At 35.9% G+C, this 21,345-nt stretch overlaps 1 protein-coding gene across 8 annotated transcripts; it reads right to left on the bottom strand.

Annotated features, from left to right (window-relative positions):
- Positions 1-409: 409 nt before the first annotated feature.
- LOC128264461 (glutathione hydrolase 1 proenzyme) lies at positions 410-19,797 on the bottom strand. 8 transcript variants are annotated; one of them, XM_052999944.1, is made up of 7 exons: positions 19,392-19,797; positions 5,963-6,202; positions 5,063-5,166; positions 4,040-4,298; positions 2,495-2,908; positions 1,782-2,423; positions 410-1,245 (listed from the first exon to the last, which is right to left on the bottom strand). In XM_052999944.1, the coding sequence occupies exons 1-7, from the start codon at positions 19,448-19,450 to the stop codon at positions 744-746; spliced, it is 2,220 nt and encodes a 739-aa protein (XP_052855904.1). In that variant the 5' UTR covers positions 19,451-19,797; the 3' UTR covers positions 410-743. The 8 variants fall into 8 exon arrangements, with proteins under 8 accessions (XP_052855904.1, XP_052855906.1, XP_052855898.1 ...); XM_052999946.1 differs by having other exon boundaries at positions 5,963-6,196; XM_052999938.1 differs by having other exon boundaries at positions 4,040-4,661; positions 19,392-19,796.
- Between the last annotated feature and the right edge of the window lie 1,548 nt (positions 19,798-21,345).

The following is a 21,345-nucleotide window of genomic DNA, read 5'->3' as shown; positions in this document are numbered from 1 at the left end:
TATAGACATCTTTTCAGTTTAATTACACCAAAATTTTTATTTGTTTGATTTTTTTCTAAGATGTTATAACTTGCGTACAAATGTACAATAAAAGTCTAAATATTCTTTATCAGTATCTTTTTAAGTCATTTAGACTTTGGAATTAAATTTTTCCTGTATAATAAATTGGACATATATTCAAATGATTTAAGTTGTACATTGTTCAGTACATTTATGTAAATCCAAATATGTTTAATATTTTCTAGTCATGTAAAATCTTTTAGACAAGCTTATAATTTTACTGCATTCAATAGTAAATAGTCACTATCAGCGTATTTTAGTAGTAAAAAAGCCAACAAACTTGGGGTGTCCATCAAATAATAAAATTGAAAATAAAAAGTGTAAGTGAAACTAATATTTAAAGATTCGCTTTGTTGGTTTTCTGTTGGTTTTTATTGTATAAGGTAGTAGTTAGGTAGTAGCATATAAATTTATATAACGTACGATATACATAGTATGTAAAAAAGACATAGCTAGCTTAAATACTTTTCACTTGATGCGAATCGATCTGCTTCACCAGGCCTGCCCACTAATTTGCTCTCGTTCCATGGAAATTGCTCTCTTTTTGGGCCGATCCTGTTCTCTAATCTCAATGCAGTGCGCGGGTGTGTGTGAGTGTGAGTGGGTGTGCGTGCGACGTATGGGTGAGTGGTAAGTGAGTGGGTTGTGGGTTGATTGATGAGTTAGTGGACTGCGTGCACATCCTAGAACCCTGCAACTCCGCCGCGCTTGCGATAATCGGCATTCGCATAGATGGCCGTGGCATTCCGCGAAATGGCCGTGACCACCGATCCCCCGAGCCTGGAGATGGCCTTCAACTTGTGACCCCGTTGGGCCAGCAGCTGCAGCAGGGACTCCGAGAAGCCACCCTCCTCGTACTCCAGCACATCGGGCAGCAGCTGGTGGTAGAACCGGGGTGCAGTGACCGCCTTCCGCAGATCCTGGCCGAACCACAGCACATTGGCGGCCACCTCCACCACGGCGGGAATGATTTTGCTGCCTCCGGCCGCTCCGAGTACCATTCGGATGTTGCCCAGGCTGTCCGCCAGCAGGACCGGCGATTGTGAGGACATCGCCCGCTTGTGGCCCTCAATCAAATTGAACGGCGACGGCGGCAGCCCGAAAAAGTTGTTCGCCACGGCAAAGTCGTTCATTCCATTGTTCAGCACGATGCCCGTACGTGGGCCAATCAGTCCGGAGCCAAAACTGAAAAGTAAAATATATGTATAATTTATAACATATTGACTGTTTTTTTTTTTACTTAACAACATTTCCAGTTATCTACTAACTATACGATCAAAGCTACACCCAAACAAAAATTGTAAAAGAAAAAAAAACTATTGTTATATGAAATTTAAATGATTGGGTATGGAAAATTTCTCAATAACATAAGTCTTAAATTAACACCACGAAAGTATCAAAATAAAACTTATGAACTATCGATTAAATTGTTTATTTTCAAAAAACGGTTATTGAGCTGTAAGCTATAACTTTTTAGAGTAATTTTTAAAACATTATATTATGTTTACCATTTTGGAATTATTGGTTAATTATTAGTTTTCAGTATATTATGTAACATTTTAAAAACATTTTAACTAAATACAATTTTGGTTTAAATTTTCAATTTCAGAAAACGCTTGCTGGCAAAGTACTCTTTTAAGGAATTTTTAAATTTCAACTTTTCCCTCATACAAGTATATATAATACAATTTGAGTAAAAGCATTCGTTTCGATTTACTCACTAGGAATTAATGGAGCTGGTCACCGAGACGGCATCCCCGTTGGGTGCCAAAACACATAGATGCGATGTGCCGTCGGGGTCCTCGTTGGAGCCGAACTCGGCACCGTACGACTGGTGGTCGGGCAGGACATGGGAGTCGTTGATCTTGGCCCGGTTCTCTTCGCCAAACTCGCGACTATTCAGCTTGCTGACCAGCTCTCGGGCATCAACGAAATGCATGTCGCCCAGTTGCGATCGCTTGGCGAAGGCGAACTTCATGGCCTCGGCAAATCGGTGGATGGTGCGGGCCCTCAACTCCTCGGTGGCCAGATCCTGATCCGAAAAGTAATAGCCCTGCAGGATGCTCAAGACGTGGGCCACCAACGAACCGGAACTGACCGGTGGTGCCACATACAGGGTATCCTCGCCCAAGTCCATGGTGATGGAATCGATCACATCGGCCTCGTAGAAATCAAGATCATCGGACGAAATAATGCTGCCCATGTCCTCCAGATCCATGGCCAGCAATTTGGCCGCCGTTCCATTGTACAGGTCCAGGGGTCCGTTCTCGGCGAGAAGTTTGTACGTATTGCAGAGATTCTTTGGCGGCTTCACCACCGTTCCGGCCACATGCGGCTTGCCCGTCTGCGCATTAAGATAGATCCTTTGAAAAAAAGGTCAAAGGTGAAGATTAAGTTATATGTGTGTACATTTAAAGTGGATTTAGAGACTCACTGATACTGCTCATGCTCCTTGATGTACGGCAGTGCAGCTGCAAGAGACCGTTCCATATGCTGCGACACATGGTATCCCTTCTCACAGAGCTCCAGCGATGGTGCCACCAGATCCGCCCACGGAAGTTTCCCGAATCTCTGGTGCGCCACATGGTAACCCATCGCCTCGCCGGGCACACCGATGCTCAGCGGTCCCTTGTACGACTTTTCCGGCTCCTGTTCGAACATCTCCTTTTCGGAGGCATACGGTGCCACCTCCCGGGCATCGATGGAGGTGGCGTGCCGCTCCTTCCGGTTGTACACGTTCATCAGGTGGCCACCGCCGATGCCCAGGCTCTGCAGGGTCAGCAGTCCGTTGCATAGGAGCGCTGCGATCGCCGCGTCCACCGCACTGCCATTCTTCTGAAGGATTCCGCTACAAGAAAGGGTCAATCGTATTGAATTTTCCATTCAAATCTAGTCAACATATGGTTTTAGGTGCTATTTTAAGCCAAAGAAATAATGTATTTAAGTCTCAAGAAAATATTTTAGTAAAAATATATATTTTTTACTTAGACCTCCAATTTTGGGTCTAATTTTTTCAAAATTCGGTTTTTTTTGTCAAAACTAAATTAATTGTTTTCAATCGATCAGGGATGGATGGTATGGGTTACCAGCTGCTCAAAATAGCAACTCTTTTGACTTTGGGTCTTATTTTGGCAAAGTTACAACAAAAAGTCTCTTCAGAAATAATTTTGTTTGAAAAATCGCCAAAAATCCCAAAAAACACATTAAAAACTTGGTTTTTGTGTGAAAACCCTGGAAAATAATGGTCAAATGTTAGAATGTCATACACCGTTTAATTCGTAATAAAATTACAAATCGAATGGCATTCACAGTTAATTAATTAATTTTTTCTATCAATTTTATACATAGACCGCCAATTCCAGCTCTTCCATCTCCATCTAAAATCTACAATGCTATTTTGTATTTTAATAAATTAAAATCCTCAAATGGTCAACTTTTCGTCCAATTTTAAATATTCTACCTTAGTAGGATTGTGGTTTACTTCTGTAGTAATCAGCATTAAATATTTAAAGTTAGGTAAAGAAAAAATTTGTTGATTAATCTCTTGCCATTTTTATTATGAAAAATGTACTTATTTCTTAAGTTATATAAAAAAACAGTTTTGGCCCCAATAATAGTTGATCTTTTTTGAACAGCGAACAATCTAGACATTTTTTGGGAACACCGGGTAAAAGATAAAACACTTTATAAACAAACTACATTTAGCCAAGATATGATGAACTAAGAAATAGGTAAAGGCAATAATTTACTTTTAATAAGTATCATTTGTAAATTAACTAAAGACAGTATTAAAGTATAAGTTAAAATTCGATACTAAATAATTTAACCCCTATACTTTTTAGTTTCGATTCCATACCGAAGTCAAACGCCCTATTTTTAAACTACATAAGTTTATTTAATACTCATCATATTGAGAAATCGTTCATAATTATGTCTCTATGACAATTTTTTGTTGGGTGTTGGCATACGATTCCCTTACCTTCCGATTTTGCTGCACTCGAGGTTGTCGGAGCTCACTGCTCCATGTTGGTACACCCCGAGGACCGACTCGAACTGCTCGCTGGTGTCTATTTTGATCTGGTTTGCCAGCCAGGCTGGTGGTCCCGCCGTGGTTGCCGCCGTGGAGGCGGCCACATTGGGCAGGGCGTCCTCCGCCGGAGTGCTGGCCGTGTTCGACGAGGATCCTTGGTTCAGGTTGCCAATACTTTCCGTTTCCACTTCCTGTTGCTGCTGCTCATCTGTTAAATGAAATGTTTTAAGTGTGGGGCTGGGATTGCTATCTGTACTGCTTGTTGTTGTTGTTGGTGGTGGCGGTTGTGGTGTACTTGTTGCTGTTGTTCTTGTTGTTGTGGTGGTGGTGGTGGAGGTGGTGGTGCTTATTGTTGTTGCAGTTGCAGATGGTGCAATTGTTGCTGCTGTTGCCGGTGATAACGGTGCTAGGCTACTTGCAATTTCTGTTGCTGCTGTTGCAATTGCAATTTCTGTTGCTGTTGCTGTTGCTTTTGCTGCTGTTGTTGTTGCCTCTGTGCTTGTTGATGTTGTCGTCGTCGTCGTTGTTGTTGTTGTTGTGATGTTTCTATTTGGCGTCGATTTTGGCCAGTCTTCGTTGTTGTTGTTGTTGTTGTTGTTGTTGTTGTTGTAGTTGTTGTTTAGTGAGTTAGGGTGTAAAGTTTTTGGTTTGGGTTTTGTTCATGTGAATACTTTTTGGTGCCACAATAGAAGAAATTATTTTGAACTAGATTAAATGCCAGGTGCTTGGTTAAGATGGATCGAAAGCATGCAGAAAATAAGCAGTTTGTATGTATTTTTCTATTTTTTTTTTTTTTTTTTTGGTGCCTAACAAAGTTCGGTCCCCATGTTGAAAAGTCTATCGTGTGCTATATAATAATACATCTAATATACAACATCTTTGACAACGATTTTGGTTTTAGTTTGCAGTGGGTGAGTGAATTGTTAGCTGGATGTGGTTGGCTTTATTCCTTGCCCGATTTCCCATACTCACCACTGAAACACAGGCTAATGATCACGTAGCTTATCAGGGCAATGCCAATAAAACAGATTAGCACGATGGTCAGCTTCTTCATCCAGGCCAAAACTTTGACACGCCTGCAAAAGTTAAATTTAAAACCATAAAAATACAAATAAAACAAAAAATAAATGAATAAATAAATAAAAAGATTTTGTTAAATTTGTCATTTTCAAAGTAGCTGCAAAACACTAAAACTATTGCTCGGGACAAAAAACAGAAGTGAATTTTTGCGGTCAATATTTGAATTTTAAAATTGATTTTTAAGCAAAGTACATTTTGTCGGATCGTTTTACTAGGGTTGTTTTTTATACCATAGGCTTCAAATTAAAAGTTCTTTTACTTTTAACTATGTATTTTAATATGTGTACAAAATTGCATAACAAATGTTCATTCTAAGCGGGTAAAATAACAAAATAAATTAGTTCTAAACAAAAGTTGAATAAGATAAGTCAAATCTCTATAATATTAATAATTAATACCTGGGCAAAATGTTCAATTATTATGTTTAAATTAAAGGTAAATTATTTTTGGATTTCTGGGGGTCTCTTCGTTTAAACTTTTATGTTTATTAGATAAGATGAATAACAACCGAAGAGATTTTTGCAACACTCCCGATATTTTTAAATAAGAACTTTTCAAAAAAGATTTTTAAATCCTTTAACTATTTGTTTTGCTTTCTTACTATTTACTAATCAGATTCATAATTTCCAAATGTATAAAATAAAATCAACAGGATAACCATTTTCTAGTCACAAACTTTTAAAGCTGCCTTGGCCACTTGAAGGAAGATTTTTATGTAAACGGATGCCGCCTCCGCTCGACCACTAAAAACACCAACGCTAGTGTTATGGTTAATGTCCTTTTTATGCTCACATCTGCTCGCGACGCGCCTCCTCGGCGGCGGCGGTGTCCTGCATGAGCTCCCCGCCATTCTTCTCCTCGTCGGAGTCCAAGCCGCCGGCGGATTTCAGTGGAATCTTGTTCATGGCATCCTCGTTGCTGTGGTGCACCATTTTGTGGGCATCCGCTGCTGCTCCCGCTCCTGGTCCGGTTCCTGTTCCTGTTCCTTGTCCTGCTGATCCTGGTGGGATGGTGATGGTGATCGAGCTGCTACTAAAAAAAACACAGAAACAGGTGGAAACAGAAGCAACAGTTAACAACCAGAGCGCTCGAAAATATGCAACAGTTTTCGCCAGCAGGCTTCAGCACCAACTAAAAATAAAAGCTGAAAATTCAAAGCACCGACAATCTCAAGCGATTCTCAGTCATCGACAAACGGCACCGACAAGTACAGCGAAGTCTCAACGAATTTTCAGCATACCGGAACCCACAAAAAATTCCTACTTTTTTTTCTATAAAGCTTTTGCAAAAATCCCAAGAGATGGAAAAATTATTCATAAAACCCCGATAAAGTATCAGGTTGCAAACTTCAATAGTACCATAAAAATGTTTAAGAATTGTAAAAAACTATAAATGAATAATGCCTTAACAATTTAAACATAGATATTCCTAGAATAGTAAAATAAATTATATTTGCTCTTAATCCTTTAAAGTGCCAAATATTTAAGTCAAGCAAAACAAAACAACTTTTGACTTAATTTTAAATAACTTTTAAAAATATGAACAGAGGTACTTTTTTTTAAGAGTTTAATGATATATAATAAATATTATTTATTACTTATTAAAGCCGTTGTTTTTTGTTGCTCGGAAAGCTTCACTGTATTAACTGAAGCAACAACTATATCACTGTCGTCATCGCCAACTTTGATGGCAGGATGTGGCTTGTGTGCTCGGCTACACGACACCACCCACCCACCGCCCACAGCCCCCTGTTCCTTGGGCGGGCGTGGCCCGTATAAAAATGGGTCAGACAAGCGTCAACGTCGACAGCGACGCTGCCAGAGGCAGCGGGAAATGCATTTTCCTCAATCGAGCGAGTGGATTTCCTTTTGTTGTTTCGGCCATAACCATAATTGAATGTTGTGATTGTAAGCTCGCGTGGTTCGCGGGGTTTTGTGGGCGAAAGTGGGCGGTGGGCGGTGGGCTGTGGGTGGTGTTGGCTAGTCATGGGCTAAAGTCATTGCTCGCGGGAATTGGGTTAATTGCCGGCAGCTTAAAAACAAAAAAAAAACACATCGGACAGAGCAGCACCTTTTGCACTCCGGTCCTGACCTGGGCTACATTTCTAATTGTTGACGTCGCCACTCGCGCACCACATACCCCCTTTAACCCCTGAAAGCCCCCCCTCCCCTTAACCCCTTCATCGGCTCAACTGATGACGACACTTGCTTAAGAGGGAAAGCACCTCGTAAAACAGGGTGCTCAAAGAGTAAACTCGTAAATAATGCACGCGGTAGTTAATCATGCTTGTTTACAACTCGTATTTTTTAAGAGCTACACAGAAGCAATTTTTTTACAGGGTGATCGATTAAATGCTAAGGATATTTAGAGCAAATTAATTTTTATTTAAATTTTATTCGCTTATCTTATGGCTTTCCAAATGATTAAAAGTAATTTTTATAATAGCAGCAATGACAAAATGTAAAAGAAAAGGATTTTATTGCTGGGACTTGCAGAACAAATCCTTTAGTACCAACCCAATTTTTTTAAATTTTGTTGAGTACGTAAATATGTTTTAAAACCTTCAATGTAAATACATGTTTTTAAACAATATTTTGATATTCTTCTGTTCGTGCATTTCCACCTATCAATTTGAGATATACTGAATAATTGCAGGTCTAATGAATGACCCTTTATGTAAACGCACTCTTTACGGTTCCCCATGTTTTTCCTGGTTAATAATACTTAGCTGTTGCCGATGTTGCTGTTGTTGCTGCTGTTTTTTCTGCTGCACGGCCTGGCAGGCAGGCATTCGCGCTATTTTTGGGTCAACTGCATTTAATTTCGTTTCATTTTCGTTAAATGGTCGGTGGGCCGAAAGAACCAACCACAATTATGAGGCATTCAGAATGCAATTGGGGTTTACGATCCACTTGTTCCTCGATGCGCCCACGGAAAATAGCACATGGAACCAAAATAGAGTTGCGATGCCATGACCAGGGCAAATTAAATGCCGAGAACCAGAAATATTCCCCTTTTCTGCTTCACTTTTATTGATTGCTATTTGCACTTAGGGATTCCCAGGAAACGAACGACAGGTGGCGTGTTGGTAGTGGCCATTAGCCATGGAAAATTACTCAATTGCAACTTAGTTTAGTCAATATTTCTTAGCAGCCAAACAAAATGAAAAAAAATATCGGAACATAATTAAAAAATACATAATGTAATTAAATTTGTATTGGAATTAAACTTGTATTGTTAAACATCTATAACTATTATTGGCTTTAATTATTTTGTATCCAATAAATACTTCTGTTCCTTCTTTTTAATAATTCCTAAAAGCAAACATCACAATATTTATACACTCAATTAAATTCCCTTTATTTCCTCACTTTTTAAATTTATTTTCTAACAAATTCTTTCACCATTTTTTAGTTTTTGGTTATGGCGCAGGCGCAGCGCCTCCAAACCGAATAAGCAGGCATCCAACTAATTGAAAATCGGAATTGGAATAGATTGTCATTATTGATACGTGAATAGACTGATCAATGAGCAATAATTTCGAAATTCCGAAAGCAATTGGGAAAACTTATGGCCATTGGATAGTTTTGTAGGGTGATCCAATACAAATATGGTAAGTGACCGACAAGCTTTATCGGTAATAAGTACACCCATGTCCAAATACAAGGGTACATATGTTTTAGATATATGTGTATACATTATATTAATTACCCAGATCGTTGATTGACTTTCATCTTAAGCCGACTTCTTATCAAAGGAAGCAAATTCCGTGGCTTCAGACAGAATAAAATGAATAAAAAAGCGAATGAGAAAAAAATCTAAAGATATGGGTCAGCTAGTACAAAGAAAGATTTACTACAACTGTTCTTAATTTATTTTTAAAATGTTCTTAAATCAACATCTTCTATCTATATTTGATATATTAATTCTTTTGAAAATTAAATTTCTCTACCAAAGCTAAAAACTTGTCTCTATTAAACACATGTTACTTCAAGTAGGTATCCACAAATACTGCCAAATAATTGTTTGTATTTCAAGGGGGCAAGGGCATATGGCCATAGATCATGGTTGATCGGGCATATCCAAGCCAAATCGATTGGCGGCACCAATTCAATTTGCATTTCGGATTCCAAACGAATCGTTTCGGGGGGCAATTAAGTCAACAATTTGACAAAACAAATACAATTAAAATGCACGAAGACCGGCGCAAATAAATCAAAACCTGCCGAGACCAACACCAAACATATGAATTTAGTGAGCATAATTTAACTCCGGATGACGAACGCTTCGGCGACCCACTAAAGTTGTTGAAATTGCAGTGTATAAAAAACTTTAATATCCAGCTGCTGACCAAAAAGGCGAAACAATTATGTTTTTTGGTTCCACAAACCACAGACTGACACCATTTCTAGGTTTACGAGGAGTCGGTTTCTTTACTACGAACTATTTTTACTTTACTTTACATCTCAAAACACATATTTCGAAATCGAATGGTCGGTGAAATGATGAAAATATTTCTGTGATTATTTCCTTGGCTACTCCAAAAGAAAATTTCACAAAAACTAGACAGCCATAAACTTATGAGATCATAAAGCCAATGTGCAAATGTCAAATCCAATTTAAAACCCCTTGTTGATGTTGTACATATAAATTTTAAAGTTAAATAGGGTTTTTACACATTTGAAAAATTGTTTGTGATATTAAAATTGTCAAGTCTTGATTAGAACTTTCATTTATATTATAAGTAACATTTTACGAAATTTTAACCCAATTTTATTTCTTAATTTATTTTTTTTTTGTTTAATGCTTGCTATTTTTAAATGATTAAAAAAAGGAATGATTATCCAGTACTTAGTCATGGTACAGCAACCATGAGATTAATTAATTGTATGTCGTGTTATAATACTATTTTTATTTTTCGAGCCCTTTTTAGCACAATGATGATCAATTCAGTCGACCTAATGGCGAATTTCGCAGTCCTCCACCGCAAAACCGCGACGAAATGGGGCAAAGAGGCAAAGGAGGCTTCCCATAGATCAAGTGGAACAAAGATCTGTTACTGTGGGCCTCCTCGTTGCGGATTTACACATTTTGAAACATTCTGACACATTTTGCACTTTTCCAATCCCAATCCCAATCCCCAATTGGCTGGTGACAGTGCAAATTGATCTCGCCCAAAGTTCAGGGACGCTGCCAGCAGATAAGTAGCGCAGTCAAAATGCGGGTGCACATATACTATGCGTAGTATGGTGGCTGAGTGAACGAGCATATGGGTGTTATAGATAGACACCCAGATATTAGCTGGCATGGACAGCCATAGACAGTGTCGAGCTCTATATGCCATTGCCTTTGCCGTTGAAGTTGCCTTTGCTTTTGCCATTTGTTGATTAAGTTGTCAGCAATCAGCATGGGGCTACGAAACGAGACGAGACGAGACGAGACGGCGTTTAGCGTCGATTACTGTTAGACTAAGTGGCCCGATCCCAGATCTGTTGAGCTAACAATTGAGCGGCCTCTTGGGAATTATCTTGATAAAGAACAAACCAAAAACAATCCAAACAAACACTGCACTTGGACACACGAAATAAGAAAATAAAAAAATAAGAAAATAAGAGTGCAGAGTGCCGGGAAGTTCATGAGGGATCAAAAGATAACCCCAAAAACAAATAAAGTCTGAACTCGACTCAAATCGGTCCCCTTCTGATCGTGCTTTTGCTTTCCAGCTTATTATCATTATATTTTCGCTGCTGATCTCCAACGTATGAAAGGTCAAGGGTTTACAAACCCAATAAAAATGATTATGATTTTGTGTTTGCTAAAAATATACTCATATAATGTGTCAAACTAATCCCTTCCAATCAAAATTTGTTTGGGCGTTTAAATACTTTTTTTCACATTCATAACATTCGCTTTTCCATAAGATAAGCCGCATGCTAGGAATTATAATTGATAACAAGAACGGAAGCAAACTTCGGTAAGCCGAAGCTGTTACACATAATAAATTATCTTTAAAACAATCAAAGTTATTTGATTGTTCCTACTGAAGCTGTTGGATTTCGTTTTCCGTTTTGAATAAGATTAAAATCGTAATTCGGAATTTTAAACCATTACTATGACCAAAAAAATGAAAAAAAACTGATTCAAAAATTATAGAAGTTAAAATTATTTGTTCATTTACTATCTTTTTTAATTTTTCGATAGTAGTCCAATTTTAATTAAATTTAAATCGTAGTTCTAAAATATTAAACCATAAATAAAAATTGAACTAAAAAAAAAATCGGAAAATCGCTGCGTTGCAAACTTCTGACTGAAATAAATATAATACCCTCTGCAATTGTACATCAAGAACGATAGTTAAGTTGTAATACCGCTGCAGCCATAGTTTGGCTAGATTATTTGAATAGTTTTATATTAATCGATCTTATACTGTGGCAATAAAAAGAATTTGACCTTAAGGACAATATGAATGATCCGATTTTTAATAAAACTCAAGCTATTGTCCTAAGCTTCTGAATAAAATTATAATATGCTCGGCAAGGGTATGAAACTAAGCATATAAAAGAATAATCGCATTTAAAGCAAAATTAATAATTAAAGAGTTTACAAAATAAAATTGTACAAAAAATGTTTACGATTTTTAGTTAATTAGAGTATAAAATAGTTTCATAATAAAATAACAAACAAAAATAGCTTATATTGTCAATTTGGAACTTTTCTTATAATCAACGTTTATTTGCCGTTCTAATGTATTAATATTAATTTCAAGTTAAAACAAATTGTCAAAAACATGCATATCCGAAAATTGGAAAACAATTAGTTCTCGAAATAGCACTTCATACTCATAAATTATTCAACCTATTGGGTATAAATTTGAAAACATTTTAAAAATTCACATTAATGAAATGTGATACATGGCAAAAGCTTGGCCAAGCTGCTTTCATATTTGGGAAATTTAATCACCAGCCCCTCAACCAATTTGCACCCCTCTTCCATAAGATACTTAATATTTCATTCCATTCTTCGGTTTAGTTATGGAATTGCTTTTGTTTTGGATTTCCATCGATTTTAGTCAGAAACTTTTGGCATTTCGGGAATTTGACATATTATCACCCACTCCCCAATTTTACCCCCCCAAAACCACACACATATAAACTCTAATGACCTTCAGCAAAAACAAAAACAAGAGTGCATCTCAACAAGTGTTTGCTTTCATTTTTCTGTTTTTTTTAATATTCTTATAATTTTTTTGTTGGCGCATTTGGCGGCATTTTTGGTGTCTGGCATTTATTTGGTTTTCATTCTTTGGCCGCCGCCTTTGTTTCGCTGTTGCTTTTGGTTATTTATAAATATAATAATTGCAAAATGAAACGGAAAAGACACGCTGTGTTTTTGGCCCTAGACTTGGACTTGGACTTGTTGCTGCCAACGTATTTTTTTATATGTATATATATTTTTTTTTTATATTTTTCCTGCTCTGTGGTGGACAGTTGTATTCAGGTGGGCGAACCTGGTGAATGCCGGCCCAGCATTAAACAAAAAAAAAAATACAACAAAAATAAAACACATTTTGATTTAACGATCCTGATACGCACACGCACAACAGCAACAACAAAATGAAATAAAAGAATTATGTTTTTGTCACCTTTTATTTTGGAATTTATATCGTGTAATCTTTTTTTCGAAAATGCGCGCGTTTTTTTGCACTAATTTAAAAAATCGCGGTGCCCAGTAACGACTCTTGGCGTGGGATCAACGCATAGATATATCGCTGCTATATATAAATGCGTATGAATTCTATAATTTTCAATTATATTTTTAACTTCTTTTTTTAAGCTATTTTTTAGTCGCGTGTCGCGTCTGCGGCGTCGTCTGCGTCTCTTGGTCAACTGAATTAAGAACGGCCGCTAACGATGACGATGACGCTGGCGCTGCGGCAGCGATTTGCGGTGACGCCGGCAGAGCAAGATCTGGCTATCTAGCCAAATTCCCGCCAGCCTTGAGTTTTTTGTACACTTATAAAAATATTAGTGCTGGAAATTTATATAATTATATCATTTCAAAATAATAAAGGGATTTATTTTTAAAAGAAGTTCTGAAAGAAGCGATTTTAACGGTATTCCAAAAAAGCGACCAAATCTTTTTAAGTTTAACAGTAAATGGTCGTGTGTTATTTTCCTTCAATTTATTCAACTGTTATGTTTCTGCAAGAAATAGTTAAACTGGTACTTTCTTGCTAAGGCTTTTTTTAACAGTAAAATATGAAAAAGAAAAATTGTTGTAGGTGAGGCGCGGAATCTATGAATAGCAATAACTTAAATTTCTATACCCATTTAAAACTAAAAAAAAATATATATATATATATTATATATAATTACAAAAATCATTCCAATTCAAATAATTTTATATATATACATATATATATATATATATATATATAAATATCAAAAAGTTCGAATGGTTTTATATAGGCAAAATTAATAAATAAAGTTAGCATATGTCGATAAAAAAAAATATTCTCGTAGCTTATTTTTTAGACTTTTTTGGCATCTCTGACTGCGATTGCTATTCGTCTAGCAGAGTGGGCCGCGAAATTGCGTCGCTGCCGCGGCGCAGCTGCTGTTGTTGTTGCTGTTGCTTTTATTGTTGTTACTATATTTTATTTTTGTTGTTTTTTGTTGCTTCTCTATGCTGCAGTGCAAATTGTTCCTGGCGGTGCGGAAATCACAAAAAATTAGACGACCCCGATGGACAAAAAAGCTCCCGTGATTGTCATCACTCTATATGCTAGTTCTGCGAGTTCTGGTTGGTTTTTGGTTTAATTTTGTTGTTTCGTATTATTTTCCAGAGGGGAATGAGGGGGAAAAGGGGGGCGTGGCCACCACCTACCCGCCGGCAAGCCATTAAGAGCAATTTGTTGACAGTGACACACAAAAATGGACACACAAAGCGACGCGAGGCGACAAAACAGGCTCAACCAAACAAACAAACCGAAACCAAACCAAATCAACAAAAAGAAAATCGCAAAAAAAAATAAAATAGTAATGATAACATGGAGGGAAAATCGGAAAATGTGAGACAATTCAATGACATCATCAAATCACTTTAATTGCAATCCCCTCGCAGGTTTCGGGAAATGAGTTAAGAGACTAAGGACATGGTCATGCTCATATTTATATTCCTGGCAACTTTGATTTATTTTCCTATTGTGGAAAAATTCCGCTATCTGTTGCTCCTTGATTGCCCAGAGCCATTTGGGTATCCTGAGATGTCTGCTCTTGAAACTAAGTGGAATTGGCATCTATATATGTTTGTACCAGGTGACGCAAAATGATAGTAAGCCAGTTAACTTGAAAGTACAAATGGGGTACAACTTTTAGTGCCGATTCTTAATTGGTGTATTTTTTATTAAAAGAAAAAACTCTTAAAAAGCAATGCTTCACATAGGAACATTTAAAATGTAAGCTAAATTTTATTTGATAATTATACCCTTGCAGAGGGTATTATAATTTCAGTCAGAAGTTTGCAACGCAGTGAAGGAGACGTTTCCGACCCTATAAAGTATATATATTCTTGATCAGCATCACTAGTAGAGTCGATCTAGCCATGTCCGTCTGTCCGTCTGTCCGTCCGTCTGTCCGTCTGTCCGTCCGTTTATATGCAAACTAGTCTCTCAGTTTTAAAGCTATCTGCATGAAACTTTCCCAAAAGTTGTCTTTCTATTGCAGGTAGTATATAAGTCGGAACGAGCCGGATCGGACGACTATAGCATATAGCTCCCATAGGAACAATCGGAAAAATAAATGAAAAAAAATTATAACTTTGCTGTTTTTTAATTTTTTGTTTAGTTCTTCGACATATAGTAATGGTAAAATATTTCCGATTTACGGTTTAAATTTCATCAAAATCGGACGACTATAGCATATAGCTCCCATAGGAACAATCGGAAAAATAAATGAAAAAAAATTATAACTTTGCTGTTTTTTAATTATTTGTTTAGTTCTTCGAGATATAGTAATGGTTTAATATTTCAGAATTACGGTTTTAATTTCATCAAAATCGGACGACTATAGCATATAGCTCCCATAGGAACAATCGGAAAAATAAATGAAAAAAAATTATAACTTTTCTGTTTTTTAATTTTTTGTTTAGTTCTTCGACATATAGCAATGTTTAATTATTTCAGAATTATGGTATAAATTTTATCAAAATCGGACGTCTATAGCATATAGCTCCCATAGAAATAATAAAAATATATAAAAATAACTATCTAATAATTGAGCTGCAAATTATCATAGTTTCAATGTTTTTTTTTAGCACATACTCAAATAAATCATAATTTAAATGTTTTCAAAAGTATTTAATTAATGCAATAGCTGCAAGGGTATATGAACTTCGGCTTGCCGAAGTTTGCTTTCCTTCTTGTTTTTATTTGATAATAACAACCTTAGGATTTTAATATGATTTTAAGCTTGCTTGTAGTTTTTCTTCAGAGTCTCAGAAAAAAAATTGTTTTGCGAAAAATATTAAAAAACCGAATGAGCTATAAAAAGCGCCCATTTAAGCTGGAGTTTTTCAAACATCAGTATATTTTCTTATATGTTATATCCGATTGCCAATAAACATTTTCAAATTTTAAAGAGCTGATAACTTGGCCGCTATTATTGCCTGATTGTTGGATGTCGTGTTTGTTGGAGTGGTCATCGTGTGGCCATCGTCGTCTCTTCACATCCGCTGAGCATGTGTTTGCTGCTTTATTATACTTTTTGCATTTTGTTGCACTTTTTGTGTCTTTGTGGGGGCACGCAGATTTCCGCTGCAGCTTGACATTTGCAGTTGTCTATGATAAGAGCTGTGCAGCGGACAAAAGGCAACGCCAAAGGAGGATGATGATCATGGAAGCATGTCAATTGCACAAAGATACAACGATACATGTGTGTGGCGGGCGAACACTACTTATTTATTTTTACATGCGCGATGTCGTGCTGCTAAAGCGTGCAATTCTCCATAGTGTATAGTGGTATATACAATATAGTGGCCAGTAGATGGATCCAGAGACAAATCAAAAGCACCAGACGACAAGCGACAGACGAAAAAGAGCGCACGAATAAAAATTAAAATGTGTGTCAACAAATTGCTCAAATTATCAGCAGTTAAGCGCAGTGTGGGTATACTTGGAAAAAATTAATCTATTCATGAGGCTAAAAGTTCAAATTGAGCCACATTTAAAACAGTTTTTATAAACCAAAACTGTATATAAAGATTATATGAAAAATTGAAATTTCAGCGAAAAAAAAACCAGACTGTTATCATAAAATATATTTTTAACCTGCGTTTCTAAAAACAAATAATATCATTTTTTAAGGTAATAATCCAATATTATAACTGTTTCAACCTTATTAAATACAATTATTTAAAAAAAAATTGAATAACCAACAAAGATCTGGCATTAATTTAACCACATTTAAATTGGGATTCAGCAATAATTTTCCTTAAGTGTAAGTGTAAATAGAATAAAGGCGGCTTCACTGTACTTGAAGCGCACGCTGGTGGGCGGAGTGGGCGGCATCGCATCAATCCACGTGACAATGGACTAATTACGGGGAATCCATCACGAGGAATCATCCCACTATTTTAAAAAAGTCATCACTTGACCCTGCTTCATCTGCCCTTTTTGGTTTGCTTTTATTTTTCCCATTCCACCACAAATCGATTTGCATACTAAATCACAGCTACTGTGAACACAAGTTTGCGTAGGCCTTTTATTTATGAATGATTGAAAAATAGCTGAAAATTGGAATATACAACAATTTAACATATATTGAGATTTTGTTAAAAATTGGTTTCAACTTTTCACAAATCCTTATTTACTTAAAACATAAGTAAAACATAAGTAACTGATATATATATATAATATATATATATATAATTTAATATATAATTAAAGGTACAATGTACCGTAACAATCTAAAATAAATTTAAGTTAAAAAACCAATTGCATAACCCATTTCAAGATATAACTATAATATTAAATTATATTATATTATTATATATTATATTATTATTTCTTATATCTCTATAGTCTATTTTATACATTTTTAATATAAATATTATTCAAAATGAGACAAACAATCCCCGTTTATCTAAAAATAACCGTGAATGGAATGCGGGAGTTTCCTCATATATGCACATATTGACTCTGCAACTGCGATCCCCAGCAGAGCTGCCCATCAATGGTCACAAGCCCAACCCAAATTAAATAAATGGCTTTTTGCTCGTTGCTTTTTTTTAGGTGCGAATGCATAGGGAAAACATACATCCATCACTTGCAATTTTAATACTTTATTTTTGGTGCGTTGGCTGTTGGCGACGCCGACGCGATGACGTCACAAATTTATTTAACCAGTTGCCCTTGGCCCGATCTACTCTCTCACTCGCACTCGCGCTCAACAAGGAGGCGCGGAAATCAAGATTTATTTTTTGTGCATTTCCACGGCTTACAGTTAAAAAAAATATAGCATGAGCAATGTCCAGAAAATAAAGAGTGAATAAAATCGAATTAATCAAGTTTTATTAAAAAATTTTGTTGTAAAAATAAAACTTATAATTTATATCTTTATGACATATCAAGATCATATGATTTTCATTCGTTTAACATTAAGTGTAATTGTTATTTTTAAATAGCTCGATATCAGAACAAAATAAATGTATAAAGTCTCGCACAAATTGTTAATAAAATCAAAGATTTTTTTAAAATAGTGTATATCCTATTTACTGAAGGCAAACAACTTAAAGATGAACATTCGATTTTCTAACAAAAAAATATAGAGTCCTAAATATAATTAGTTTACGAAACTTTCACATCGGTAGATATTTTTTCTCGACACGAAAACGATAACACAAATAGCCTGTCCAAACGTATTTACCACTCTTTTTCCGAGTGCATATTTGAACTTGTCACTTGTCGGTCTGGGATTTGTGAATTGGGCAACAACTTGATCAGAACTTGACTTCCCATTAATCCTCCACAGCCATCGACAAAAAAAAGAGGAGGAGATGTGGGCACTTGGCATGCTCATTAAATGATCGAGAAAATGTACTCTACTGGTACTCCATGTTTTTGTTTTCTTTTTCGGGTATGTTTTTGAAGTGCTCCACATTCTTTTGCGCTTTTGCGCCCCCGCACCCAAATCATCCTAAAAAAACTATTTTCAGTTCGTCTGACACACATCGATGGCAGGAAAAGCAAAAAGAAAATGAAACAACAGAAAAAAGTGGGAAATGAGCGGGGTGAGTAATTGTTTACATTGCGCTTCTTGCGAGCTACTTTACGGCCCAGCATGTGACCCCGCCTCCTCAATTTTTCCACCGATTTTCTGCCCCCTTTTCCCCTAAAAAACAAAAAAAAAAACACTACAAAAATTGTACTTGTTGGTTTTTCTGCTCCCTGTATTTCCCTATTTTGATGGATTGTTTTGCGGTCCACTGACATCCACGAAACTTAAAGTTTGAACTAACAGCAATAAAAATATCGAAAGGAAACACTTGTACACACGAAAAAAGGATGGGCACTAAATGTAAACAAAATTAGACCGATTTGATCTCTGATTACCTTGAATTCTCTTCAACGTTTTGAAGATGTGTAAACATTTTTTTGGGTTAAAACATTCCCAAATAACGACAAGTTTGTTTACACCATGATAAACTAAGTTTAAAAATAACATTGAAAATAATTATTTAAATAATACAGATTGTCTAAACAATGAATTGAACACGGCAAAGAGTATATTAACCTTTACCACTTTTAGACCAAATATTATTCTGTAAACAATTAAAATGTTTTGGTTTTTGCATTATTTTTGATGTATTAAACATTTCTGCTTGTTCTTTTTTTAAAAATCATTAAATGCTAGACAAATTTTACACTAAATTTAACGCACAATTAAAGAAGCAACACAATTTTAAAAAAGAATTAACAATCATTAATAATATTATATAGAACTCAAATATTAGGTTTTGAAAATATATATAAATTGTTTAATTATATCAAGTCTATAGTTTACAGTTTTGGACAATTTTTTTATAAATTCGATCTCTTTTAAAAATCGGAAATAATTTGATTAGCCTGTTTAGAATTCCAAAAAAAATTCCATCACCCCTTAAATAAAGTAAATATTCAATAAGTGCATGATTCAAGGTTTATGTTGACCCCGGCTTAACTTACGATTGCAGAGTTGAGAGGTTTGTGGCCGAGGCACCTACGCCGCATGCCGTGGAATGCATTCTGCAACTTTCGCCGATTTTATTGTGCTCCTTATGGGATTAGCACCTCCTCAAGCTTTTGATGCCGCCAGCTGGCACAGTTCCGAACTCAAATCGTTTATGCCAATGCACGCACAGTAAAAAATTACAAAAAAATACTAATGAATAAGAAATGTGGCACGGTTGGAATTCTTTTGATAGATTGTAATAGGTAATTTAGTTGGATTTTAATTGGAATTATGATTTTAGTGTTGCTAGTTTCAAGTTGCTAGTTGCTAGTTGATGGTTGCAGATTGCAGATTGCTAGTTGTCGCGACTTTGGTAGCGACAATTTTGTTGGCGGCGGCGTTCGCGACGTTCAATTTCCGACTAAATTCTTACTTTCCGCCGGAGATGCCGTCCGGAGATGCTGCGGCAGCGACGCCAGCAGAGGCAGAGGCAGAGGCAGAGCCCGGCCCCATTTCCCATTAACATTACCATTCCATGCCACCTCACAGCTATCGCCGCAGCTATATACACAATCCGAAACCAAATCTACCCACGTGGGCCGACCAATTGTTGCCGTTCCTATAATTGTTGTTGCCTTAGCATAAACATTCGAACATCCACGGAAAGTGCCCGACGGCTATATAAGGCTGGTTAGCGAAACTTTAAGGAGTTTCTTTAAAAATGTCTGTTAAAATAATTTATATAATTCTGCAAAGAATACAGTGTATAATTCTTATAATTTTTATAGCTAATTAGCATATTCTATTAAAATACTTTATATAAATCAATATTCTACATTGTTTGTACTATGAATTAAAAATTATATATACAACGTAATGAATGAATTAAAAAATGTTTTTTAAATTGTTATCTGCTTTTTTTTTATCAAAACCCCGATAAATATTGGTCAAAATTTAGAATGCTATAACATTTAAAATCAAATGGCATTCATAGCTAAAAAGAAAAACCACAATGTTATCTCTTTAAGAAAAATTAATTGGCCAAAAAATAAATTAAAAAGTTTTAGTCGCCTGCTGCACAAAAAATGCATTACTTAAGCTGTATATCTTTAAAATTGTTGTTTTTATTGCCAAAAGTCTAAAAAAATAAACGTGGCGTAAAAGGGTAATAACTATTTTCAATTTTATTGTATTAATTTAATAATTTTGAACTGCAGCGTCCAAACAAGATAAATAGCCAAAAGGAAATGCCTGACGTTGCCGGCGTTGTTTTCAGTACTCAGTGTAGGTGAGCAATGCATGTCATTGTTTTAGTTTACCATATTTAAACGACTCGAAACATCAAATACAAAAAAGCAACAGAAGTCCAAAACGTCGTATGAGCAATGTGAATAGCCATTTCTCAACTATGTTCAAAGAAAAATTGGGAAAATTAAAGGAAAGTGTGGCCTTAAATCGAATTGTCCAATGAGAATTTCTCGCAATGGTTGTATATAAAATAATTCCGATTCCGGTGGATATTTCGCCTCATTTCCCGAACTGGCAAACACATGTTGTTAGTTTTCGGGAATGGCTGTGGTGGCATGAATGTTTTCAGATGGATATATGTTCCAAGACATAGATTTTGTGGACCGATAGATGGATAGACACAAAATATAAGGTCGAAAAATCGAGATTATAGGCTGGCCAACAATGAGCGTAGGTTGAGTTATTTTAATAAGGCTTAAGGGGTGGCTTGCCTTGAAAAACCATATTTATTTTATTATTTGAAAAAACTATACTATAATACTATGTATTTTTTTTACATTTTAAAGGAAAACTCTCTGTACATGAAAATCTTTTTCGTGTACTTCTTTTTTTCGTGTACTTCTCTGACTGAAGCTATAAACAATCCGCCACTTGTTTGTTTACCATACCCATCTGAAAAGAGGAAAATCCAAAAAGTGAAAATCGAAAAAAAGAATTAGA

Source organism: Drosophila gunungcola, unplaced genomic scaffold, assembly GCF_025200985.1.
Source record: "Drosophila gunungcola strain Sukarami unplaced genomic scaffold, Dgunungcola_SK_2 000071F, whole genome shotgun sequence".
Taxonomy (NCBI): Eukaryota; Metazoa; Arthropoda; class Insecta; order Diptera; family Drosophilidae; genus Drosophila; species Drosophila gunungcola.
The sequence above is the reverse complement of the archived record's forward strand: the minus strand, read 5'-3'. Positions and strand labels throughout refer to the sequence as shown.

Bases quoted from the DNA above. Each gene is read 5' to 3' on its own strand.
- LOC128264461 (XM_052999938.1), bottom strand. From the start codon at position 19,450: ATGCATTCCACGGCATGCGGCGTAGGTGCCTCGGCCACAAACCTCTCA. The intron at 2,909-4,039 runs GTAAGGGAATCG...CCTTTCTTGTAG, and splicing joins GAGTGCAGCAAAATCGGAAG to CGGAATCCTTCAGAAGAATG. The intron at 2,424-2,494 runs GTGAGTCTCTAA...TTTTTTTCAAAG, and splicing joins AAGGAGCATGAGCAGTATCA to GATCTATCTTAATGCGCAGA.